The following is a 21,333-nucleotide window of genomic DNA, read 5'->3' as shown; positions in this document are numbered from 1 at the left end:
GTCACTCTTGTTGATTGACTTCTCACCTGCCTGGAAGAGGCAATCAGATACATGTTCCTTTCTTATTCCTTTGTGCTAAAATTCATGGGGGTTGGAATGTTGGAGATTCCTTTCCTCACATTTTGCTCTCAGCCTGGTTCATTTAACTGTGCAACAGCCCACAGTCACAAGTTCAGAGGAAGGGAAATTAGGATTCTGTGCGTGTCATAGTCATGGCACATATGATCAGTAATATTAATACATATTTTTGTGGCAAAATAGCACAAAACACATTTTTGTGTTCTGTACCTGGTGTTTGAAGTGTCCTTCTGCCTTATTTTATATAACTTTTGGGATGAGTGGATTATTGATCTACAGAAGAGATTTGTGCTTGGCTAATTTTATAGTTTGTCCTGGGTGATTCTGTGGTTTGTCCTGGGTAAAAATTGATTTATGTGTCAAATTCAGTATTGATTGCAATAAAACATTTAGAGCTTATTAATTTGGGAGGATGAGGATGAGGAATTTAGGATTCTCATTGAGTCTGTTCATCTGTGCTTCAGTAAAACCTTTGGCTTAGCTACAGCTTCTTACCTGGTCCCTGAGAGTGAAGGGGGTGACTGCAGAATTGTATTAAACACAAAACACTGGTGTACAAGAATGACTTCCAGGAAGCTTCAGGCATCTATCTCAAAGCAGGAGCTCACACTGGAGTTGTCTGGACTCCCTTGATAGCCAACAGAAAAATGCTGGCACCTCTGGGAGCTGGTGCACTCCATTCTAGGACAGATGTTCAGTCAGGTGTTCTAAACCAGAAAATGTATTTCTTCATCTAATACAAAGGAGATTTGGTGCATAAAAATAAATGGAAAAGTCTATTTCCACTTACAACACACTGGCACAGGTTGCCCAGAGAGGTTGTGGACTCCCCATCCCTGGGAGTGTCCAAGGCCAGGCTGGATGGAGTTTGGGGCACCCTGGGACAGTGGAAGGTGTCCCTGCCCATGGCAGGGGGTGGCACTGGATGAGCTTGAAGGTCTCTTTCAACCCAAACCATCCTGAGATTCTGTGAGATACCAGGTTTTCAGCCCAAGTAACAGGAATAGTGGTTCTGTTAATGCTGTTTTAGGACACTTTGCTCAGCTGGGCCTTCAAGGGTGGCTGCCCTGAAAGGCAGAACACACAACCCCAAAATCTGCCTGTGACCCAGGACTGGGCTGGACAGAACACATTTTGTGCTCTGAACAATAAATCCTGCCTTTCTCAAGCCCATCCTGTGAGAAACCTGCAGTTCCCACTGGCTGTGAGCTTGGAACCAGCTGGAAGGAAGGAAATGGGGCTGCAAATCGGTGTCTGCTGCCTGCCATAAGGTGTTGGGGGTTTTTACATGCTTGGAGATGGCCCCTTGCATTCACAGACTTGGACTTTGCAGAGGCCTTGGGGTCTCCTAGGATTGAGTCAGCTCTGGTCAAAGGATCTGCTCACAGACTTGCTCGCCCCCAAATTCCCTGGGAATCTTCAAATGGCTTCTGGGAAGACTTCTAGTAAAATAAGTTCAAAATCAGTGCTAAGAGTAGGACAGTTTGTGAAACTTTGCTGAGCTTTCTTGGTCACAACCCTGTCAGTTCTGAGTCTCCCTGGGAATGGATTGTAAAAGCTGGGAGCACCAGCCATGTCCTGAGGCTGTGTGTGGAAGCAGTTTTACCCACTCCAGGGGTGCAGGGAGGACCATCTGGCAATGGTTAGGTTGTTGTTATTCGCTGTGTCCATTGATTCTACCCCAGCCTGAGACAGATCCTCAGGCGAGCTCGTGAGTTCCTGTCTGGGAACTCCGCACCCTCCTCCTCCTCCACAAACACATGCAAAAAATTCACTGGGGTTTTCTGCCCCAATTTTGTCTTTTCTGCAGGTTCCTGTTAGCCCTCCATGGCAGACTGGTATTAGAAATCATCTTTCAGGCCTCCCACTCCTGCCAAGAGTGAAAAATGACTTATTGTGGGTTTCGAGTTTTTGTAAGTTGTCAAAGTCTGTTTTTTACACAATTATCTTCCACTTCAGAGAATCACAGAATCCCAGGAAGGGATTAAAGCTCATCTCATTCCACCTCCTGCCACGGCAGGGACACCTTCCACTATCCCAGGTTGCTCCAAGCCCTGTCCAGCCTGGCCTTGGACACTTTCAGGGATGGGGCAGCCACAGCTTCTCTGGGAACCTGTGCCAGGGCCTCACAACCCTTACAGGGCACAATTTCTCCCTAGTACCAATCTAGACGACTCTCTGTCAGTGGGAAGCTGTTACTCCCTGGATGTTTCTGTAGTCTTGCAGCTGTAGTATTCCCTTCCATGTACATCCTTGGGTACTCCAGGGTAACTCAGTGCCCTTCAGGAGCAGGCACAGCTCTTTCCAGAGCCCAGGCTGGCTGCTGGCTCAGGGCTGGGAGGGTGGATGGCCAGTCTGGAGCACATGGGATTAAACGCTAAGGAAGGAGTTGTGTGTGGCCAGCCCCACTCTGCATGGGAGATTGTCTTCAAAACAGGGAAATGGTGGAGTCACCATCCCTGAAAGGGTTTAAAATTGCGTATATGTGACGCTCGGGGAAATGGTTTCGTGGTGGCCTTGGCAGTGCTGGACTGTAGGGTACACGGTCTCAGAGAGCTTTTTCGACCTAAATGGCTCTTGGAAAGCACTGCTGACCCCACCCGCCAAGGCACCAATGCGGACGTCTCCGGGCCTCCAGCGTGTCACAGAGCCCCAGGCAACTCCCTCCTCCTCTTCTTCCTCCTCCTCCTTTTCTTCCTCCTCCTCCGCTCGGGCCGAGGGGAGCGGGCCGGGCCCTGGCCGCGGTCCCGCCGAGCGCCAGCAGGGGGCGCGCCCCGGCAGCCAGCGCGGGGCTGGGCCTGGGGGGCTGAGCCTGGCCTGGGGTGCTGAGCCGGGCCCTGGGGGGGCTGAGCCGGGCCTGGGGTGCTGAGCCGGGCCTGGGGGGCTGAGCCGGGCCCTGGGGATGCTGAGCCTGGCCCCGGGGGGAGCTGAGCCGGGCCCTGGGGGGGCTGAGCCGGGCCCTGGGGATGCTGAGCCTGGCCCCGGGGGGAGCTGAGCCGGGCCTGGGGTGCTGAGCCGGGCCTGGGGGGCTGAGCCGGGCCCTGGGGGGGGCTGAGCCGGGCCTGGGGTGCTGAGCCGGGCCTGGGGGGGCTGAGCCGGGCCCTGGGGGGGGGCTGAGCCGGGCCCTGGGGGGGCTGAGCCGGGCCCTGGGGATGCTGAGCCTGGCCCTGGGGGGGCTGAGCCGGGCCTGGGGGGGCTGAGCCTGGCCTGGGAGGCTGAGCCAGGACTGGGGGGCTGAGCCGGGACTGGGGGGCTGAGCCGGGCCTGGGAGGCTGAGCCGGGCTTGGGGGGTCTGGGGATGCTGAGCCGGGTCTGTGAGTGCTGAGCGGGACGGGCGGTTTTAAGGCAGCTGCACTGTAATGTCACTCACTGCTGCCACTGCTCAGGTGAGACCAGCCCTCAGAGTCCCCACTCTGTGCCTCCTCCGCCGTGTGCCTGCCACAATAGCACGTAAATCAAGGGAACCCGGCCTTGCGGAGTTTCCAGATGAGGAAGATCTCTTGCACTTCCCCACCTGCTCTCACGAAGTCCTTGGAGCAGGGAGCAGTTTCCACCTCCCGTGGCACGGGATGCAGCAGGGCACGGGCTCTGAGTCAGGTTTGCCCTTTGGCTCCAGTCACTGCCAGGTTGGGACTGGGAATAAAGCACAGATTTCTGATTTCCTGTTCAGAGCACTGAGCTGATGTCCCTGGCCCATCACACCTTCTCCATTTCACACAGATCCACATCATCTCCTCCGGCACAAGGTCCGACAGCGGACCCTGGCACAGCCTCACGTTACTCACAGGTGGATTTTGGATTCATTTCTCTCAGTGGTTACAAAGCAGCTGTGGAGCATGTGGAGTGTGTTCTTCCTGACCTTTTGGAGGAGAGGGAATTTGCAGATGATTACTGATGTATCTTTTATTGTGAGATTCTCCTACAGTTCTTTTTTAAAACAGCTTAATTTGCCAGCACTAGGAAGGCTCCATCCTTGCCTGTGCTCTAAGGAAAAAGCCAGGGGATGCTTGCCATCACTGGCAGTGTTTTACTGTGAAATCCCAGGATGACTCTGTCATGACCAATCCCTTGGGCACCTAGAATTTGGTCATTTTGCTTTAGGTTTTGGTCTACATTGAAAAGGATATTTCATAGCCTTCCAAGTGTTTAACAGTGAAAACAAAAACAACACCGTGAATTTTACAGGAGTAGCGTGGGAATAGAAAACATCAAACTTTCCCATCAATAAAGTAGAAAATTTACTTTTATGAGTCAAGATAACCAGGTTGTGTCAACAATACCTGATTCGTGTATTGCTCTTAACTTAATAAATCTCATTTCATGAAGATAAAATGCCTCCTAGAGAGCACTTTTGAGAGTAATGATGATAGCAGCATTTTTAGGAGGCAGGAGCATGAGGTGCAGCTCGCTCCAGGTGAATCTCACCTCTGAGGAGCTGATTCCAATTCTCCAAGGAGAGGAGAGCTGGCAGCCAGCCAGGGATGTGATAGGGGAGCCCAAAGTTCAAGTGACCCTCCCTCTCCCGTTCTCCACCTGCACTTTTTCCTTCTTTCTGATAAGCTGGGGTTTCTCCCTCCTGCGTTCCTTGCCATGAATCAGGTTACACGCTGGAGCCAACAGGAATTCCCAGGGTGTTTCTCAAACAGCTGGGAAGGGGCTGCACAAACACAACTGAAGAAACATTCCTTGAAGAATTTTAATCTCCTGGACTTAAGTCAGTTTGTTTCAAACAGATTGAAAAGTACACCATCTATTTTATTAAAATTTGAAATTCCTTGAACCAGGGAATTTTTATGGCGTACCATCATCCTCAATCAATTTTGGTTTATTGCTTTTTCAAACATACTTAAAACTCATGACTGCTTCAAAGATTCAGATAAGTATCACAAGTAATATCAAATTGAGGCATATCTTCCTCAAAACAGTTTCCTTTACTATTGGCAAATTAATAAAGCAAATATAGATTACTTAATTCAATGCTTTTTAATTAAATGTGTTTTTAAAAGATTTTTTTGTTAAAAAACTAATAATTTGAAACAGGAAAGCTTGTTTGGAAAACTCATTTCAGAAATACCTCCTCGTTTTTTGCCAAGAGCAGAACAAACATCTTGCTTTCATCTTAGCTTGTAGGTGTAAAATTGCAGCTTCCTGTGCTTATCACTGTACATATTTTCCATTTGTTGTGAACCTGCTATCGGAACAGATAATAAAATATATATGAGGTAATAGTTGGAGTACCAGAGGCAAGTGGGAGACAGGTGCTGGATATAAATTTCCTTCAAAACATGTCACCATGACTATAACCATTAAAAATGTGGGGGATTTGATGGCTTTTTTTGTGTGTGGAAGATACTTTACAATAACCACAGGAAGGTGAAGAACTCCACTGGATGCCACCTGTTCTTTGACATGGGCTGGCACATCACCTGGGCACGCTGGAATAGATTTTAAAGGGAAATTCTTCATTCTAAACACCATTTCCCAGAAACAGCCACCCACCCCCGAGTTCTTGTGCCCCAGACCGGGGTGAGCGGCCAAGGCACGGGGCTGGCGGTGCCGCCGCTGCCCCCGCACGGGAGCGGGGCATGGCCATGGCAGCTGGAGGGCAGCCGGTAACGATGGAGCCCAGCATGGGGCCATCGGTCCCGGGGACCCGGCCGTGAGGGGAGCGGCCATGAGGGGACCCGGCCGTGAGAGAAGCCGCCATGAGGGGACCTGGTGCTGAGGGGAGCCAGCGCTGAGGGGAACCAGCCGCTACCATGGCGACCCCCCTAAGCTTGGCTCCCTCCCTCTCTCTGTCTCCCGCCTCGGTGTTCCCCGGTTCCCCCCGCCGCTGTCACCCCCGCCCCGCCCGAGCCCCCGCGTCCCCTCAGCGCGGCCGCGCCGCCATGGCTCCCCCGCCCCACCTCCCCCGCACGTCTCGCGCAGCTCGTCGAGAACGCTCCTCCTCTCCCCTTTCTTTCTTCTGCTTTTTTTTTTTTTTTTTTTTCCCTTTCCTTTTTTACTATTTAATTATTTAATTAATTTTTAAAAAAACCATTTTCCGCCCTTCCGGGCTCGGGCGGTGGCAGCTGCGGAGCGAGGCGGAGCGAGCGCTCCCGCCGCCTCCCCGCGCCCGCCCTCCCGCCTGAGCCCCAGCCCGCGCCCGAGCCGCCCTCACACACCCACCGCCCGCCCGGCTCCGCATCCCGCCGCTCCCAGCATGGTCATCAAGGTCTACATCGCCTCTTCCTCCGGCTCCACGGCGGTAGGAGGCCCCCGGGGGAAACTTGTGCCGGGCGGGGGACGCGGGGGGCGGCCGGGCAGGGTGGGGAGAGGCCGGGGCAGCCGCGGTCCCCTCACGGCGCCCGGCGCTGTGCGGGCGGTGCTGCGGCTGCCGCCGACGGAAAGCGGCATTTCCTCGGTGATCCCGCAGCCTTCACCCTGTGCTGGGAAGGCAGAGCCACCACCATCTGGGGTTTTTTTTTGTTGTTCTTGAAGTTCAATTCTGAATGTGTCGTCCGTCGTTTGGTTTTGATGAGTTTATTCCTCGTTGATTGTGGCAGGCGTGTGTGGCCGCTGTCCCAGTAGCCTCTGATTCTTGCCCTGTTGGGAATACTGGATTTCGCTTTTCGTGGCCCCAGTGTGTTACAGACAGAGCTCGGACTGTGTTTTTCAAGGGGAAAATAAAGAGATACATAGAAATAGCGGGATTTGTGCCTAGATTCAGGTGTAGCTCTATGTCCTTAGGATCATCTGGTTTCTCTTTGATCTGTGTGAGAGATGCTCCGAGACTGAAATCCGGGGGATTTGGTTGCACTTGCTGTGGATGTGCTGGAGAACTACAAAATGCCAGGGACTCAGAAAATGCCAGCGATTGCAGTTAATGATCAGTGACTTTTACTGCGAGGAGATAAAGAGTCTGAGCTGTGGCTGTATGATGACCTTTTCCTGTCACTGTTCGTGCTTCAGGTCCCTAAACTTTGGGAGGACAGTGATGTACAGAAGATAAAAACAAGCCCTCAGTGCATTCTCCTTCTTTGCTTGAGTGCAGCCACTGGTCTGTGGGCTTCAGCAGATCAAATACCAGTTGGTAAGCTTGGGGTGACGGGCTGCAGATGGCACAGGAGCCTGTGCCTCAGGTGTCCCTGCTGTCCCTCCCTCCCTGGGTCATTTTTAGTAAACTTGATGCCAGCGCTGACAGTGCTGGTGGTGAAAAGCAGAGGATTATTTCATGCTGACCGGTGAGGGTCTTGAAATCCTGAGTAGTTCATTCATAAAAGGGATCCAAAGGGATTTCTACTGGGTTCGTACAGAATGATCATCTGTAAGGAAAGCAGCAGATTGGAAAAGTAATCCTGTCTTTCTAATGCAGCTGTTAATAGGTTTCAAGTTGACTGCTTCAGTTGCTATAGATTTTTATCAGTGCTCTCTTCATGGCACCTATTGATTTCTGTCTGTCTGGTGATACTGAGCTCCAGGGGTGCAAGCAGAGCTCTCAATCCCAATTGTGTTTTTATAGTTTTAAATTAAGTTTTTAATTATTAGCTTAGTGTTTTCTACAGTGCTGCCTGGTCCTTGTGTGGGTTGTACATGTTACAAAGCTCCAGTCTGACTAACTGCTGCCTTTCAGGCTCCTTTGTGCATCCCTGCCTGTGGAATTTTGAATGTAGCGTTGGTGTAATCTGTTTTTTGGGGAATTCGAGTGTAATGTGCACATGATTGCCAGTTTTATGACGTGTATATTTATATATATATACACATGCACATACACTCATGCCTGTGTCTAAAGCTGGAGCAGCTCAAGGGATCTTGTGGTAATGAGCAAGACTTGCACATTCTTAGATTCCTGCGTACACTGAGGGTGTTTCTGTTGGCAGGACCAGCCCAGCACCTCACTGGGTGATATTTTCTTTCCAGTATAAGAATTTTAATCGATGTTTCAACCTAAAGTAAGACAGAGAGGCACCTCTTTGGAGGGAATGGGAATGAGTTGTTTCTGTGGCTCTTAAAACCGTTGGTGAGACAGGCTTTGCTTGGAGGACCAGAGAAGCCTTTCTGGGTGCTGAATTTGAAATAACCCACTCCAGGAATGGAAAATCCACATCAGAGAAGATTGCTACAGAGGGATGGAACAGAGACAAGGCTGTTTGCAGCAGAGTGACTGAACTGGGTAACATCAGCTTGGGAAGGGCTCTCACTCCTGCTAAGTCATCTTTGTACTGTGGTGACACTCAGCACTGTGTTATTTTGGGTTTTAAAAGGCTAATTTGCCTGAGTAGAAGCAAACCAGAAATAAGTATCAAATCTCCTCCTTCCTGCCCCATTTCTGTAAGCTGAAGAAGCTTTTGTGAAACTGGAAAGTGTCTCCCAGTGAATGGGAAAGGGTTGAGGTTGCTTCACACCTCACGCCCTGGGGCTGTGAGTCTTGGAGGGTGCCCAAATTTTGTGGTCTATTATTGGCGAAGTCCTGCTTTGCTGCATGGTGTAATTTGCCACATCACAGTGTATAAAATGTTTCCCCAAGGCGCTGTTCTCTATAATGTTTATATTCAGTATGATGTATCTGTGAGGAAAAAACCACTGTGTGAAGCTCGTGTCTAAGCAAAGACATTTTATGAGTGTGTTTCAAGGGATTTCTGGAAAGTATGATGATTGACATCTTCTCTGGCCTCCTACTTGAATTTCACTCCATATTGTGATAGTTGCAGCACCAGTTTCCTGCAGTGTTTGAAAGTCTTGCTTGGGAAGTGGCCCCTTGTATTTAATCTTCCTCACCATGGATGCTGTGCTGAGCTGTGGGCTGCAGGGATGCACGGGGATTGTGAGGATGAAGATGAGGTGAGGACACCCACATGGGAATGGAGTGTCATGGAGAGCCTGGAGCTGCTGTCAGGAGCCTTCCTGCACGGCAGACAGGGGAAGTGGGCAGTGTTCCTCAGCCTGGCACAGTTCTGGAGGCTGCAGACACAAATGAGGCACAAATGCTGCATTTGGAAGTGTGGGGACGTTGCAGGAACAGGGACTGTGCTGGCTGTGAGAGGGGTCTCACTGCAACCTCCCATTCCAGTCCTTCAGGAGGTGAAAGGAAGAGGGGCCTAAGAGTCATTAAACTCTTGCTTTTGGTAGAAAAGGATATAAGGAGGAAAGATGCTGAATGGCACAAATCCAGTGTGTGATTTTCTCCACAAGATTTTGATATTTTGTTGATTTTGGGGCAAGAGATTGCCCAGCATCAGAATCCCTTTCTTCCTGAAGGCAACTGGATGGCCCATTTTATTGATCTCATGTGGAAGGGAGCCAGGTGCTTAAATTCTTCTTGGTCTTAGAGTGTGCATTTGTTGCCAACAACTGCACAGGTCTTGAGTACGGACTTTGAGAGTGTTTGTTCATCCAACATCACCCTGCAGTTCCAGGGGGGTGGCTGACACTGGAGGCTGTGGCTGTGCAACTGAAGTGCCAGCACTGGATGTAGTGGGCTGAGCTCTGCCCTGTGCCACTGCCGGTGCTGTGGGCTGTGAAAACTGCCACATCAAATGTCTGGTGTCCAGATGCTCTGTGGAGCCAATTGCTGCATCTTTGTGATCTATAGCCACATTTCCATCTCTCCCAGCTCTGTCCTCCTCCCTTGTTTTGATGGCCATGTGAGTGGTTTTCTTTCCTTGCCTCCTACTGCGACTGCAGACACGGCAGAAAGAAGAGATGATCTCCAGAGTCAGAGTCTTGTGTTACACAGACCTGCTGCTGTTTATGGATGGTTTTAGAGAGTAAAGGAAATTTTAATTTCTTTTTCATTCACAAAGTTAAGGATGTGGGGGGTTCATATTTTTCTTGTATCGTCTTCTTGCTTGGGAAAGGATCTAGGTCTTCTCCCAGGAAGCGAAGATGAAAGTGGTCCATGGTCTGGAGAACATTTGCTTGCAATTACTCTTCTCTTTTCCCAGTAAGACACCAGAGAAGTTGCTGGTGCTACTGGAGACATATAACCAGTGCCAAGGGCTTCCTGGAGCATTCCAGGGGAGAAGAGCTGTTGGAAATGATGAGAGCATGTGTAACCACCAGTTCTTGTCCCTGCTCAACAGCTCAGTGCTTTGGGAGGGCTGGTGAGGCTGCTTCATTCTTCTGAAGTTTGAATCCCAGGGAATTAATACATGGAGAGATGGAGATTGTATAAAAAAATGATATTTTGCATTTAAATCCCCCAAGGGCCTTTTCTCTCAGATGGTCACAACAAATGCAAATAATGCCACCCCTAGAGAGAATGAGCAGAGTCTGTGTGTTTGTGTTTGTGTTGTTGGCTGCTGTGAGCTTTCATGGAGTCAGAGAATCGTTCAGGTTGGGAAAGGCCTCAGAGCTCATGGAGTCCAACGGCTTTGCTGTGGCAGGAGGTGGCTCAGAGGGGAAATGCAGCCACAGCAGGGTGGCTCTGTGCACGCAGCCTTATCAGTGTGGATCACAAGTGTCCCTTGTGCTGCCCCGTTCAGGGCTCCCAGCTGCCTTCCCAGCCCGGATGTCTGTGGTCACGTTTGTCGCTGCGGAAGCCCCGAGCAGGGGCAGCAGACGGTCAGGAGCAGCTCGGGAACTTCCCCGGGCTGCCTGGCAGGGCAGTGGCTGTGGGAAGAAAACACTGATACAAATCTTTGGTAAATTGTCCTGGACTGTGATGCAAGTTTGGGTAAACTCACGTATTATGGGGAAATAAGCTGCATCTGTAGTTCAAATCAATCTCATGGTGTGTGTATGTTTGCATGATACTCAGTTCATGCAGTTTATATGCCATGGGTGAAAACTGACTTGTTTAGCTAGGTATTGATATTTAAACCCCTCTTTTGTGGAAACATAATACATGTGAAGGACTTTTTTGGATACCCAGTGTTCACCAAACAGAGTTTCTCTCAATAAAATGGTAGGAGTTGTTCTGAGTTGGAGCTCTTGGGATGGAAGACAAAATCCGTAATGCGGCTCAAGCTCGGATGTGTTCCATCTGCCTCCTGGTTGTTTTCTGTACAGTCATTGTTCCAAACTCGAGAGAAGTCAAATATTTTGCTTAAAATATTGCACTCAAATTTTTAATGGAGCCAGAGATTAAGTTGGCTGCAGTTGTTGCAATAGTTTTAATATATCAAAATAAAAAACAATCTACTGTGCTTAACTAAAACCAGTTTCTGACAGCAGGAGAATGATGGAAAATTCTACTCCACAGTTAAAGCCAGGAAAGGCTTTTTGCTGAGAATTTTTCTAGGTTGTATATGCAGGTAGGACAGTGTTTATTCTGAGGTGGTGCATCAGGATTATGTCTGTGCCTGGGGAGAAGAGGCAGATTTTGGGGAGAGGCTGGATGCTGTCAGCTTGTGCTGGCTTTCCCTCTAACCCTAAACCACAGCACGTTCTGAGACAGGATGCACACAGCATCATGTCAGGGCTAAGCACTTGTGGGCTTTAAATAAATATTTATAGAGTTGAGCACGGAACTTTCCTTGTCCTGGGGCATTAAAGTTACACTCACAAAATTCCTGTAGAAGTCAGTGAACTGGCGTCTGTGTTAACGAGCAGAGGGTGCCAAGACTTTCATCTCTGCAAGGTTATTCTGACTCCTTCCAGGAAAGGAGGAACTGGGGAGAGGGGAGACAAAGGGAACTACACCGACATTGACAGAATTCAGCTGTTCAAGGTCAAAACAGAATTGACATATTCCCTCCTAAGAGAAAAACAAGAGCTAAGGATGCATCGTTGCCATAGCCAAAGGGAGCTCTCCCTGTTCCTTGTGCTCCCCAGCCTTGGAAGCACCAATCTCAGTTCTTGGCCCTGACTGGAATGCTGGAAACCTGAACCAAATCCACATCTTATGTCAATATTCTGCTGTTCAGGAATGCTTCTGCTCAAACATGAACATTTGGTGTTAATGCCATTTGTTTAACCCTGGCCGTACGCAGGGGAGACTTTCAGTTTATGATTAAATTTAAATGCTTTTGTTGGTCAGATATTTAATCAAGCCTGAAAGAGCTTTGATTGTAATTCTTATCTACTGTTGTTTGTCCCAGAATAAAAGCCTCCATCCAGGAGCATGTCCTTCCTGGGACAGCACCTCCAGCTCAATGTTAAGGCCATTTTCTAACACTGAAAAGGCAGCAGAATGAGACTGAGCTTTAAAGCACCAGAAAAAAATGTGAAAGGTCAGCATCCAACTGGCCTGACTGAGTTTTGTGCTCTCAGGATACAGCTGAAGTTGTTTTCACATCCTGACTTACAGCTCCTTCCTGGACATGGTTTCCCCTGTGAGATGTGGATGTGGTGATTTATTTCTTTAATTAATGATCTGAAGTTCAGTTTTCTAGGGCTGTTTCCATGCATGAATCAGCCTCTCTAGAAGTTCTAAAGGCGCTGGAGTGTAAAATTTTAACTGCTACCTTTGTTTGATTGCTGGAGTGTTGGAGTGAAGAGAGGAGCCAAAGGCAGCTGTGGTTTGAAAAAGGATCTCAGGGAGATCTGGGAGCTGGGAGCCATCCTCCAGTGCTGCACAAATGGGTGTTATTCTGCACTGGGCTCTTTCCCAGCAAATGCATGGACACAGACAGAGCAGGGAGGAGAACCAGTGCAGTGTCAGAGGGGAAAGCTGTGCCTCACACCTGAGCTACCTGCAGCACAGGAGGGAGGGGCATCCAGAATATTGAATCCCTGGATTTCTGGAAAGTTTTGGACAAGCGTTAGCCACGTTAAAAATCTTCCTTTTTTTAAGTCTTTGACAATCTGCAGAAATTACCAGAAGATTCTCACAGAGATCTGTGCTGGAATCTGAGCAAACAGTGCAAGAACAGCCTGCTATTGCTGTCCCAGCTGGAAAACTGGGAAGCAACAATGGTTGCAAGAATGAGATTTAAACTCTGCTAAAATACTGTTTAGCAGAGAGGTCTTGGAGCCATACTAGGTAATTCTACAAAAATACCATATTCATGGCCATGAAAAGCAAACAGAATGTCAGGAATGTTTAGGATGGGAAAGGGCAAAAGAAAAAAAAAACCCACTGTATAAATGTGGGGTGAGTCTGTCTTTAGTAGACTGGAATTGTTGTCTTTAAATGATACAGGAAGGTGAGAAAAGAGGAGAAAGTAGGGTGAGATGACCATTGTAGGAGGAACAACCAAATAAGGCAGAATTTATGGATGATGAGGTGGAAGCTGTGGCTGCCCCTGGATCCCTGGAAGTGTTCAAGGCCAGGCTGGACAGGGCTTGGAGCAATCTGGGACAGTGGGAGGTGTCCCTGCCCATGGCAGGAGGTGGAACTTGATGGTCTGTAAGGTTCCTTCTCACCCAAACCATTCCACGATTCTGTGAATTCTGCAGTTGAGGAAGAAAGAGCTGAAAAAGTCTGAAATGTGAAAACACCACGTCAGGCATGGGAGAACAAACAGGAAGGGATTATTAATAATTTTTCCTAATGGAACAACTCGGGGAGAGCGAGTGGAAGTGGCAGGTTCAGAGTAAATGAAATGCTTTGTTTGACAACACAGATTTCAGGGAGGAGCTCCCTGCCAGAGGACCTGGTGTACAGCAGAAAGTGCATGGGCTCGAGAAGCAGTGAGACAAATTAAGGGGAAAAGTCTCTTAAGGGGTTTAAACATTACTGCTACACCTCTGCCTCAAACCTGTGAATTGCTGCAGTCTGGGAAGGAAGCTGGATGTGGGGTAGCTCTTTGTGCTCAGCCTGGGATCTGTGACTTTAGCTCTTCCCTGGGATCTGGGACCAGTGGAGACAGGAGACTGCGCTAGACAAGTGTTGGATCCAACCCAGTAAAGCTTTCTTCTCTTCTTGAACGAAATTGGCTCTGCTCCCAAAATTATGTTAACAGTTTGCATTAAAAAAATTAAGACCACGTTGTCCAGGAAAATGTTGGGTGGAAAAGAAACACGTATGTGTTTGGGATATGTTGAGTTGGTGCATTTCTTACATACAAAAGAAGCGTTTGGGGATTCCAAGACCAGCATCATTGTGCAGATGCTGACACACTGCATGTTTAGCCCATGTTTAGGGTAGGTGATCACACACCTCTCCTGCCTTAGGCATAGATCAAAGTCAACTGGAAAAGCCTGATGGAAACAGCAAACACAAAGCCTCTGGGAAAAATCATGGCAGTTTTCACATATACCCACGTTTTTATGGGAGTACTTGTTGCCAGGCAGGTTTAAACAGCACATCTGTATTCACCTCATGGGATCAACCTCTGGCTGTGCTTATATCACTGGGAATTCTGCCATGGACTACAGCAGGACAAGATTTTATTCCTTAGGAAATACTTAATGCTGCATATCCAAGACATTCCTGTGCACATGTTGCAAATGTATTTGGCCAGAGCAGCAGCTGCAGAACAACTGGCGGAGCAGGAAAGGAGCAGAATAACTCCTTGACTGAATTAAAATATATCCCAAAACATTTTCAGTGGATATGGATAGAAATGAAATTCAAGTGAAGCTGATTTATGGCTAGTAGATGTTTGGTGGTTTTTGATTCCTCCAGGCAAGAAACACAGTATACGTGAATAGAAATAAATACAAAGGAGCAGGTTTGCAAATTTCCTTGTTAGTGCCCTGGTAATCCTGATTAAGAACTGGAAATTCCACCCTGTGATGCAGACAAACAAGTCCCTTGGTTCTGGTAGCTCAGTCCATGGAACCTTTGTGCCTGAGGAATCTTTCCAATTTTCTGTTCCCTTCCATCACATTAAAGTGTGCCAGGAGGTCCCTGTGGGAGCCTCCCTTCACCTGCAGAGGTCTGGGCTTTGTTGTGCATGCTGTGGAAAGATCAAAGTAAATCCATAATGCTAACCTGGGAAATGTTCCCCTCAGGAATTTACACCTGGAGGAACTGAGGAGCTGCTGGACAGACAGCTCCATCTTCCATGGAATGATTTGGGACCCAAGCTGGCAGCTTGGAGGGCACTGGGAGAGCCATCACCTCCCACTGCCAGCCATCAGCATTAGGCTGAGACTGAGGAACAGCAGGGGAATGAAGCCATTTTGGCTGCTTGCCCAGGCCTGGAGAACTCCATCCTACAGCAAATAAACAGCTGGGGACTTAAACTTTGAAAAAATAAAATGCTGTGTGTATTTATCTTCGTTTCTGATTGGGGTAAGCAGATGCTGGCTTGCACTGAGGCAGAAGGAAGCTTGTGGTTTAGGAAAAAAAAAAAAAAAAGCAGATACCATGGTGACAAGAGGGAAAGAGGGATCTATAAAACTTCTAAAAGACAGTGGGGAGTTGCAAAGTAGCTCCAGGTCATGGCTCCAAGGCATGGGCAGCATCCAGATGAGTGCTCCTGCTCTGGGTGAAGGTGGCACTTCCTGGGGGCTGCAGGGATGCAGTGGGTGAGAGCAGCTGGTAATGGAAGAGCCTCGCTGTGTTGGGAAATGCTCCATTTTGTTAATTCCTGAAAGAGTCACTTCAGGATGTCCCTGAGCAGCCCTGAGAGCACAGCCCCAGGCCCTGGCCTCCCTGGCTATGGCAGGCAGAGCTTGGCCGACTCCTGTGTTGTTTCAGCTGCCCAAAGTGTTGGAAGCTGCAGCATGGCCAGGTCTGGTGAGAACAATTTATCTCTCCCACTTAGAGACACAGTTTTTAGACAATATTTTGTCCAAGTAACTTAGAGAAGGATCTGGGGCCTTCAGGATTATTCACACTTGAAATGTTAGCCAGGGCAATTAATTACTTGGTCAGAAAACTGCTGCCCATCCAGGCTGTGCTCTGCTGAATCTTTCCTCTCCAAGAAGATTTTTGGATGCTGTTCTATCTCAAGGCTCTTCTTGCAAAGAGGAGGAAAATTTGTATTTAATCCATAGCTTTTCCTCTGCCTTTGTATTATGATATTTAGGTATTTCAGTTGAAGAATTAAGCTTTGTTCTCTCTTAAAGAATTACTTGGTTTAGTTTTAGAACAGCAGTCAGCAAAAAGACTCTTTGTTAACTAAGATCTGTGGTATATGAATTCTTCAAAGATAAAAAGTAATACACATCAGAGGCACCTGGATCCCTGAGGCCATGTTGTATTTCTTCTTAAAGTAGTCTTTTATTTAAAGAATAAATGCCTGGCAATATAAAGGCAGTGAAACAGCAATTAATGCTGTAAACTTTTACTCCTGTCGGTTAATTTAGCCTCTGTGTGCTAAACCATACAGGAAATAAACTTTGCTTTTATTGTAAACCACAGGGGCCTCGTGCAGAACTGTCGGTGCTTTTAACTCCTTCCCTAACGTGAGTTCAGCTCCTCACACAAGCACAACCAAACCTGTTTTCCCTCTGCTGTGCAGGGCTCCTCATCACCAGCAGAAATCCACAGCTTCTGAAAAATAATTACAGGAGCAGCTGTTTCAATAAACCCCCAAAGTGCAGCCCTGTGTGTGCTGTTATCTCAGGCTGCTTCCCTGGAATATTATTGGGAGTGCTGGGCTGGTGGGGAGGGTGAAGTCTCAGGGGCACTGAGGTGGGACTGGGCAGTTTGTGTCAGTTCTTACAGGGTGGGGCTGCTGCCAGTGCTGCACAGACCCATCCTGGCATCTCCATGAAGCTGAAGATGAAGGAGAAATAATTCTTCTGGCTTTCAGAAAGAGGCTGGCTGAAAAAACCAGATTTAGAACCTGACAACAGAGGTGAGGTCCAGACTATCAGGACCTTTTAAAGCTTCAGAGCAAGCAGTCAGGTGACCAGCAGCACCTTCAGGGCCTTCCCCTGCTCTTCTCAGCCACATGGTAAATGTTTGAGTATTGAGGAATATGTCATGTGTCAGAGAGTTGTCTGCATCTTGTGATACTGAGCCTCACTATCTTGTTGGAGATCAGTATTCTGTGTGGTAAATTGCTTTACAGTGTGCAAAGCCTGTCTGTGGGGCTGGGCTGGGGTGTATTGATACCATTTGTAGAATGAGCCAGAAATGATTCCTGAAAGTAAATAAGCAGTGATTTGAAAAAATAATTATTCCTGATGACTCAGGAAAGGGAACTTTGAGGTGAAGAGAAAATTGTTCAAGGAGTCTGTGACAGAGGTAGCTTGCACTTAGGGACTTTTTTTTCTTCCACATAGCAAAAGTTCCCCTTTCCCTGTTTTGTGACTCAGTTAAGAGAGTCCAGTGAGATGCTGAGGCTGTGGAGAGCCCAGAAATAGCAGGACAGCTGGCTGGTGGGTGGGAATGCTCCCAGACCCTGCCACTCTCAGCCCTGTGCTGTTTAGGAGTTGTTGGTTTGGTGCTGGGCTTTGGGAGGAGTGGATCTGTTTGTTTTTATTTAACCCAGCCCTGAGTTTGGATGCTGTGACAAGGCACATGGAGACTTCCAGGGAAACTCAGCCTGCCAAGCTCCACGTCTGCTGCAGAAAACAACTGTGTGTAATAAATGAAGAGTTCATATTCTGCTGCTGCTTGTGCTTTGTCAGTGCATAACTGAGATAATGGAGCCTGTATTCCACAGTAGGAAGCCTGCTCTCTGTTGGTTTTGGACCAGACAAGCAGTTTTCAGGCTTATAAAAGTCAAATGCCACAAGACAGACTTAGAAAATTGCCAAGGGTCAATTTATTTAGTATTGCAATGCTGGTGTTTTCCTTTGGATGATGACAATTCTGGGTGCTGCAGTGTCAGCAGTGGTTAAAGCTATAGTTTGCCATACATCAATGTTTCTTTACATCCTTACTTAAAGGAAAGTAAGAGAAAGCCTAGGTTTGGAAGCTTGATTTTGCAAGATGTTTATGCTGGATAACTAAAGTAGTCATTAAAAAAAGTAAAAAAAAAATCCTGATTTGTGAATATTTGCATTTGCAAGTCCTTCCTGCTGCTGAGTGAAGCAAAAGCCTGCAGCAGGAATGACCCTAGGCCATGGTTTGATCCCTACTTTCAGTCCTTTTTGCTGCTGGGAGAGGCAGTCCTGCTTCCCCTGGCTCATTTCTTCCCTTTGCTTGCCATGGCACCAGAATCCCCCCGTCAGCTGTGAGCTGGGCTGGCCCCAGAGCAGCACTGCTGGAGGAGACTCCTGGCTCAGAGCTCCATGGAGCCCAGCCAGGGCATAGCCTGGCACTGACCTCTGCTCTCTGACCAGGACAGGACCCCAGGGAATGGCTGGAGCTGTGGCAGGGAAGGTTCACACTGGATGTTATACAGAGATTCCTCATCCAGAGGGAGGTCAGGCACTAGAACAAGGAATGGTCACAGACCCAGAGCCCCAGGACTGCTTGGACAGCACTCTCAGGCACAGCATGGGATTGTTGGCACGTCCTCTGCAGGGCCAGGAGCTGCATTCAGGGATCCTTGAGGGTCTCTTCCAACTCAGGATATTCTGTGAGTCTGTGAGTTGGTGGAGAAGGCCTCTTTCCATATCCCTGATCTATGCAGGTTGAGTGTCTGTGGTCCTGTAAGGAGCTGTGCTTCCCTGTCCATCTGTCCCAGATAATCCTGCCCAGACCCGGCTGGATGAGGGCAGGTTTGGGGGCAGAGCCCTGCAGGAGGATGGGCAGGCTCTGCATGTTGGAGGGGTCAGGCTGCAGCAGTTTGAGAGACTTCCCAGAGCCTCAGGCTGCCTCCCGTGCAAAGTTCATCCCTAATCAAACCCAGCTCCCGGTGGGGCTGTTTGCAGAGATCACGTGAAGGGAGGGGAGACTCCTGCTGCTGTCCCTGGGCCGGGAGCCCGGCCTGAGCACAGTGAAGAGGAGGCGCCCTCCATGCCTCCCATCAAACCTTCCCTGTCTGAGGGGACAAGTGTCAGTTCACACCTCTCCACATCTGGGACACCTCCCAGTGCTCAGCAGCTGGAAGCTTCAGTTGCATTCACTGTTATTCTGTGTTCAGGCTCTTGGGTTGTCTACAAAAAGTAGGCAGGGAGGTTTGGTGCCTCTGCTAGTACCAGCTCCAGTGCTGCCAAAACTTCCTTGGACTTTTGGGTTTTAACTTCTCCCTTGCCCAGCTGCTGGGGATCTTGTGTTCCATGTGCCTGGAAGTGCAGTGTAAAAAGGCTCACTGTCTTCTCATGAGAAAACACCTCTATTTTTTGGTTGATGATGGAATGAGGTTTTAAATGTTAAAATCTTGTATTAAAATCCCTGCAAATGGAAGTTTTGACTGCGTGGGGTTTGTTTGGTTTTGAAATCCAGGCAAATAATCCCATTGGGTATTGCTGCCACTTTTCACAGAACTTTGAAAAAAGAAAAAAAGGAAGGAAAAATCCCAGAGAAACAGAAAGTCAGTCTCTGGATGCACATGGAGTTTGTGTTTGGGGAGGCAGTCTTTGAGCAGGCCATGATTGCTGTGGGGAGGAGCTTTGGCATATCCTGACTTTTGAATGACTTTGACTTGGCAGTAGTGACCCTCTGTAAGACTTTTACAGAATGAACAGAAGCATCTAAGCTGAGAGTAGAAGGATGTGTCATTTCTGGCTGTGGTGAGAACACAGATATTCTCACTAAAGGAGGGTGCATCTGATCTGCACAGCCCTCCAGAACACTCCCAGCAGTTTGTGCATCTCTGGTAGGCTTGAGACTGAGCTGGGCTCTTGGGCAAAACAACTGGATGCTGCCAATGCAGTCAGGAGCCTGGCAGGCCAGGAGATGCTGAATGAGCAACTGAAATGCGTTGGGGAGCAGCCAGGAAGGAGGAGAGTTGAAGGAGAGTGCCCTGTGTCACCTTCTTTTCATGGAATCATGGAATATCCTGAGTTGGAAGGGACCCACAAGGATCAAGTGCAGCTCCTGGCCCTGCACAGACACCCCAACAGTCCCACCCTGTGCATCCCTGGGAATGTTGTCCAATCTCTTCTGGAGCTCTGGCAGCCTTGGGGCTGTGACCATTCCCTGGGGAGCCATCTCAGTGCCCCACCACCTTTTCCTTGCAGCCAAAAAGAGAGAAAGATTTACTTCTGAATTCAATGCTTCACTAGGAAAAGAGGTGGGGTTTCAGCTGACAGAACCATTTTCATGTACTGGAACAAAATGTGAAGTTTATTAAATGGTGCTTTTAACCATGGGCTTCAGGTGTTGTTGATAAGATGTTCTCTGTTAGGATCCTGGTGACACCACAATAGTCCTTGACAGGCAGGTGCTAAAGGATGAATGGATTCACCCCCACTCATCTCCCCAGTGCTTGGCTATCATTTGTTAAAAGTAGAATTTGCCTTAAGCTGTGATAATAATGTTAATCCTTAAGGTGCCTTCATGGAAAGTAGACCTAAAACACATTAAAAAATCATCAGGGCTTTGTTAGGCAGTGCTGCTGCTGCTGCTGTGTGCCAGAAGCTGGGGAGATATAAATAAGGAAATGTTACTTGTCCTCCTACTTGACTAATGGGTAGAGGAATCTGCTTTTGGCCACTGCAGGAGGAAGGCAGCTAAACAGACACTGGATGTTGCAGCAAGACAGTTCTGACTTATTGGGGCCTTTTAGGATCTTGTAAGAATTTGACTGTAGTCGAGGTGTGGTGGTGGAGTTGGCTGTGCTGTCTGACACTAAATTAGTGACACTGAAAAGCTTTGCTGGAACAGGGAGCTCAAACCCTCCTTGCTGCAGCAGGAGAGAAAATGTTTCCTATTTATTCTTAACTAATTCCTTGAACTCCAACAGCAAGCTGGCAGAGTGGCACTTAGGAACCTGCTCAGCTGTGCTGCCCTGTGCCAACCAGAGGGGCCAGGCCGGTGTTGCTGGCTGAACTTCCCAAAGCAGCCCAAGGGAGCTAAATGCCAAATCCCCCTGGATTTTATTCTCTTTGCAGTCTGTGTCAGCGTAAATAAAAGTGAGAGGGAGTTTGGTCTCTAAGCACCCTTGGCTCCCTTGAGAATCCTGGTTCCCCAGGACTTTAGCACATGGAGGTGACCTGAACTTTCCTGTTTGGTTCTGGTAGGAAAAAACTTGTTGTGTGCACAAGGATCTTTGGACCTGGGTGTTGTTGGTGTGGGATTTAACAAGTTTTTAGGCTTTGGGTTATTGAATGAATGCAGTTACAATGGCATTATAATCCATGAGAGAAGCTTTTATTTTTGTTCTCATGAATCAGCTTTTTCATTTATGTAACTTTCTATGGTTTCTGGAGCAAGTTGTGGTCTTGTTTTGGGAAGTGCAGACTTTGTCCTTTGTTCCAGCTATATTTTTGGCTTGTGTTCCAAAATCTGGTCTATGGGGTGGTACCTTATGCCAGGCTAAAGCCCTGTTGCAGACAGCCCACGTGTGCTGCCAGACATGCTGTAACCTCCAGGTTAAATTGCAAAACCCTTTTGGTAGCCTGGATTTTCCCCCAGCCTCGCTCTTGAGTGGTGGTCAC

At 48.4% G+C, this 21,333-nt stretch overlaps 1 protein-coding gene across 1 annotated transcript in view; it reads left to right on the top strand.

The window, feature by feature from the left end:
* The first annotated feature begins 6,018 nt into the window (after positions 1 to 6,018).
* SH3BGRL (SH3 domain binding glutamate rich protein like) overlaps positions 6,019 to 21,333 on the top strand; it is a 30,381-nt gene continuing 15,066 nt past the window's right edge. Inside the window, exon 1 of the mRNA XM_071442198.1 lies at positions 6,019 to 6,325. Coding sequence (XP_071298299.1) covers positions 6,281 to 6,325 — 45 coding nt within the window. The 5' untranslated portion in view covers positions 6,019 to 6,280. The remainder of the gene's footprint in view (positions 6,326 to 21,333) is intronic.

The sequence above is a fragment of the Agelaius tricolor genome, unplaced genomic scaffold (assembly GCF_023055355.1).
Source record: "Agelaius tricolor isolate 1412-34295 unplaced genomic scaffold, bAgeTri1.0.p SCAF_17, whole genome shotgun sequence".
Taxonomy (NCBI): domain Eukaryota; kingdom Metazoa; phylum Chordata; class Aves; order Passeriformes; family Icteridae; genus Agelaius; species Agelaius tricolor.
This window is presented reverse-complemented; position numbering and strand designations above follow the sequence as displayed.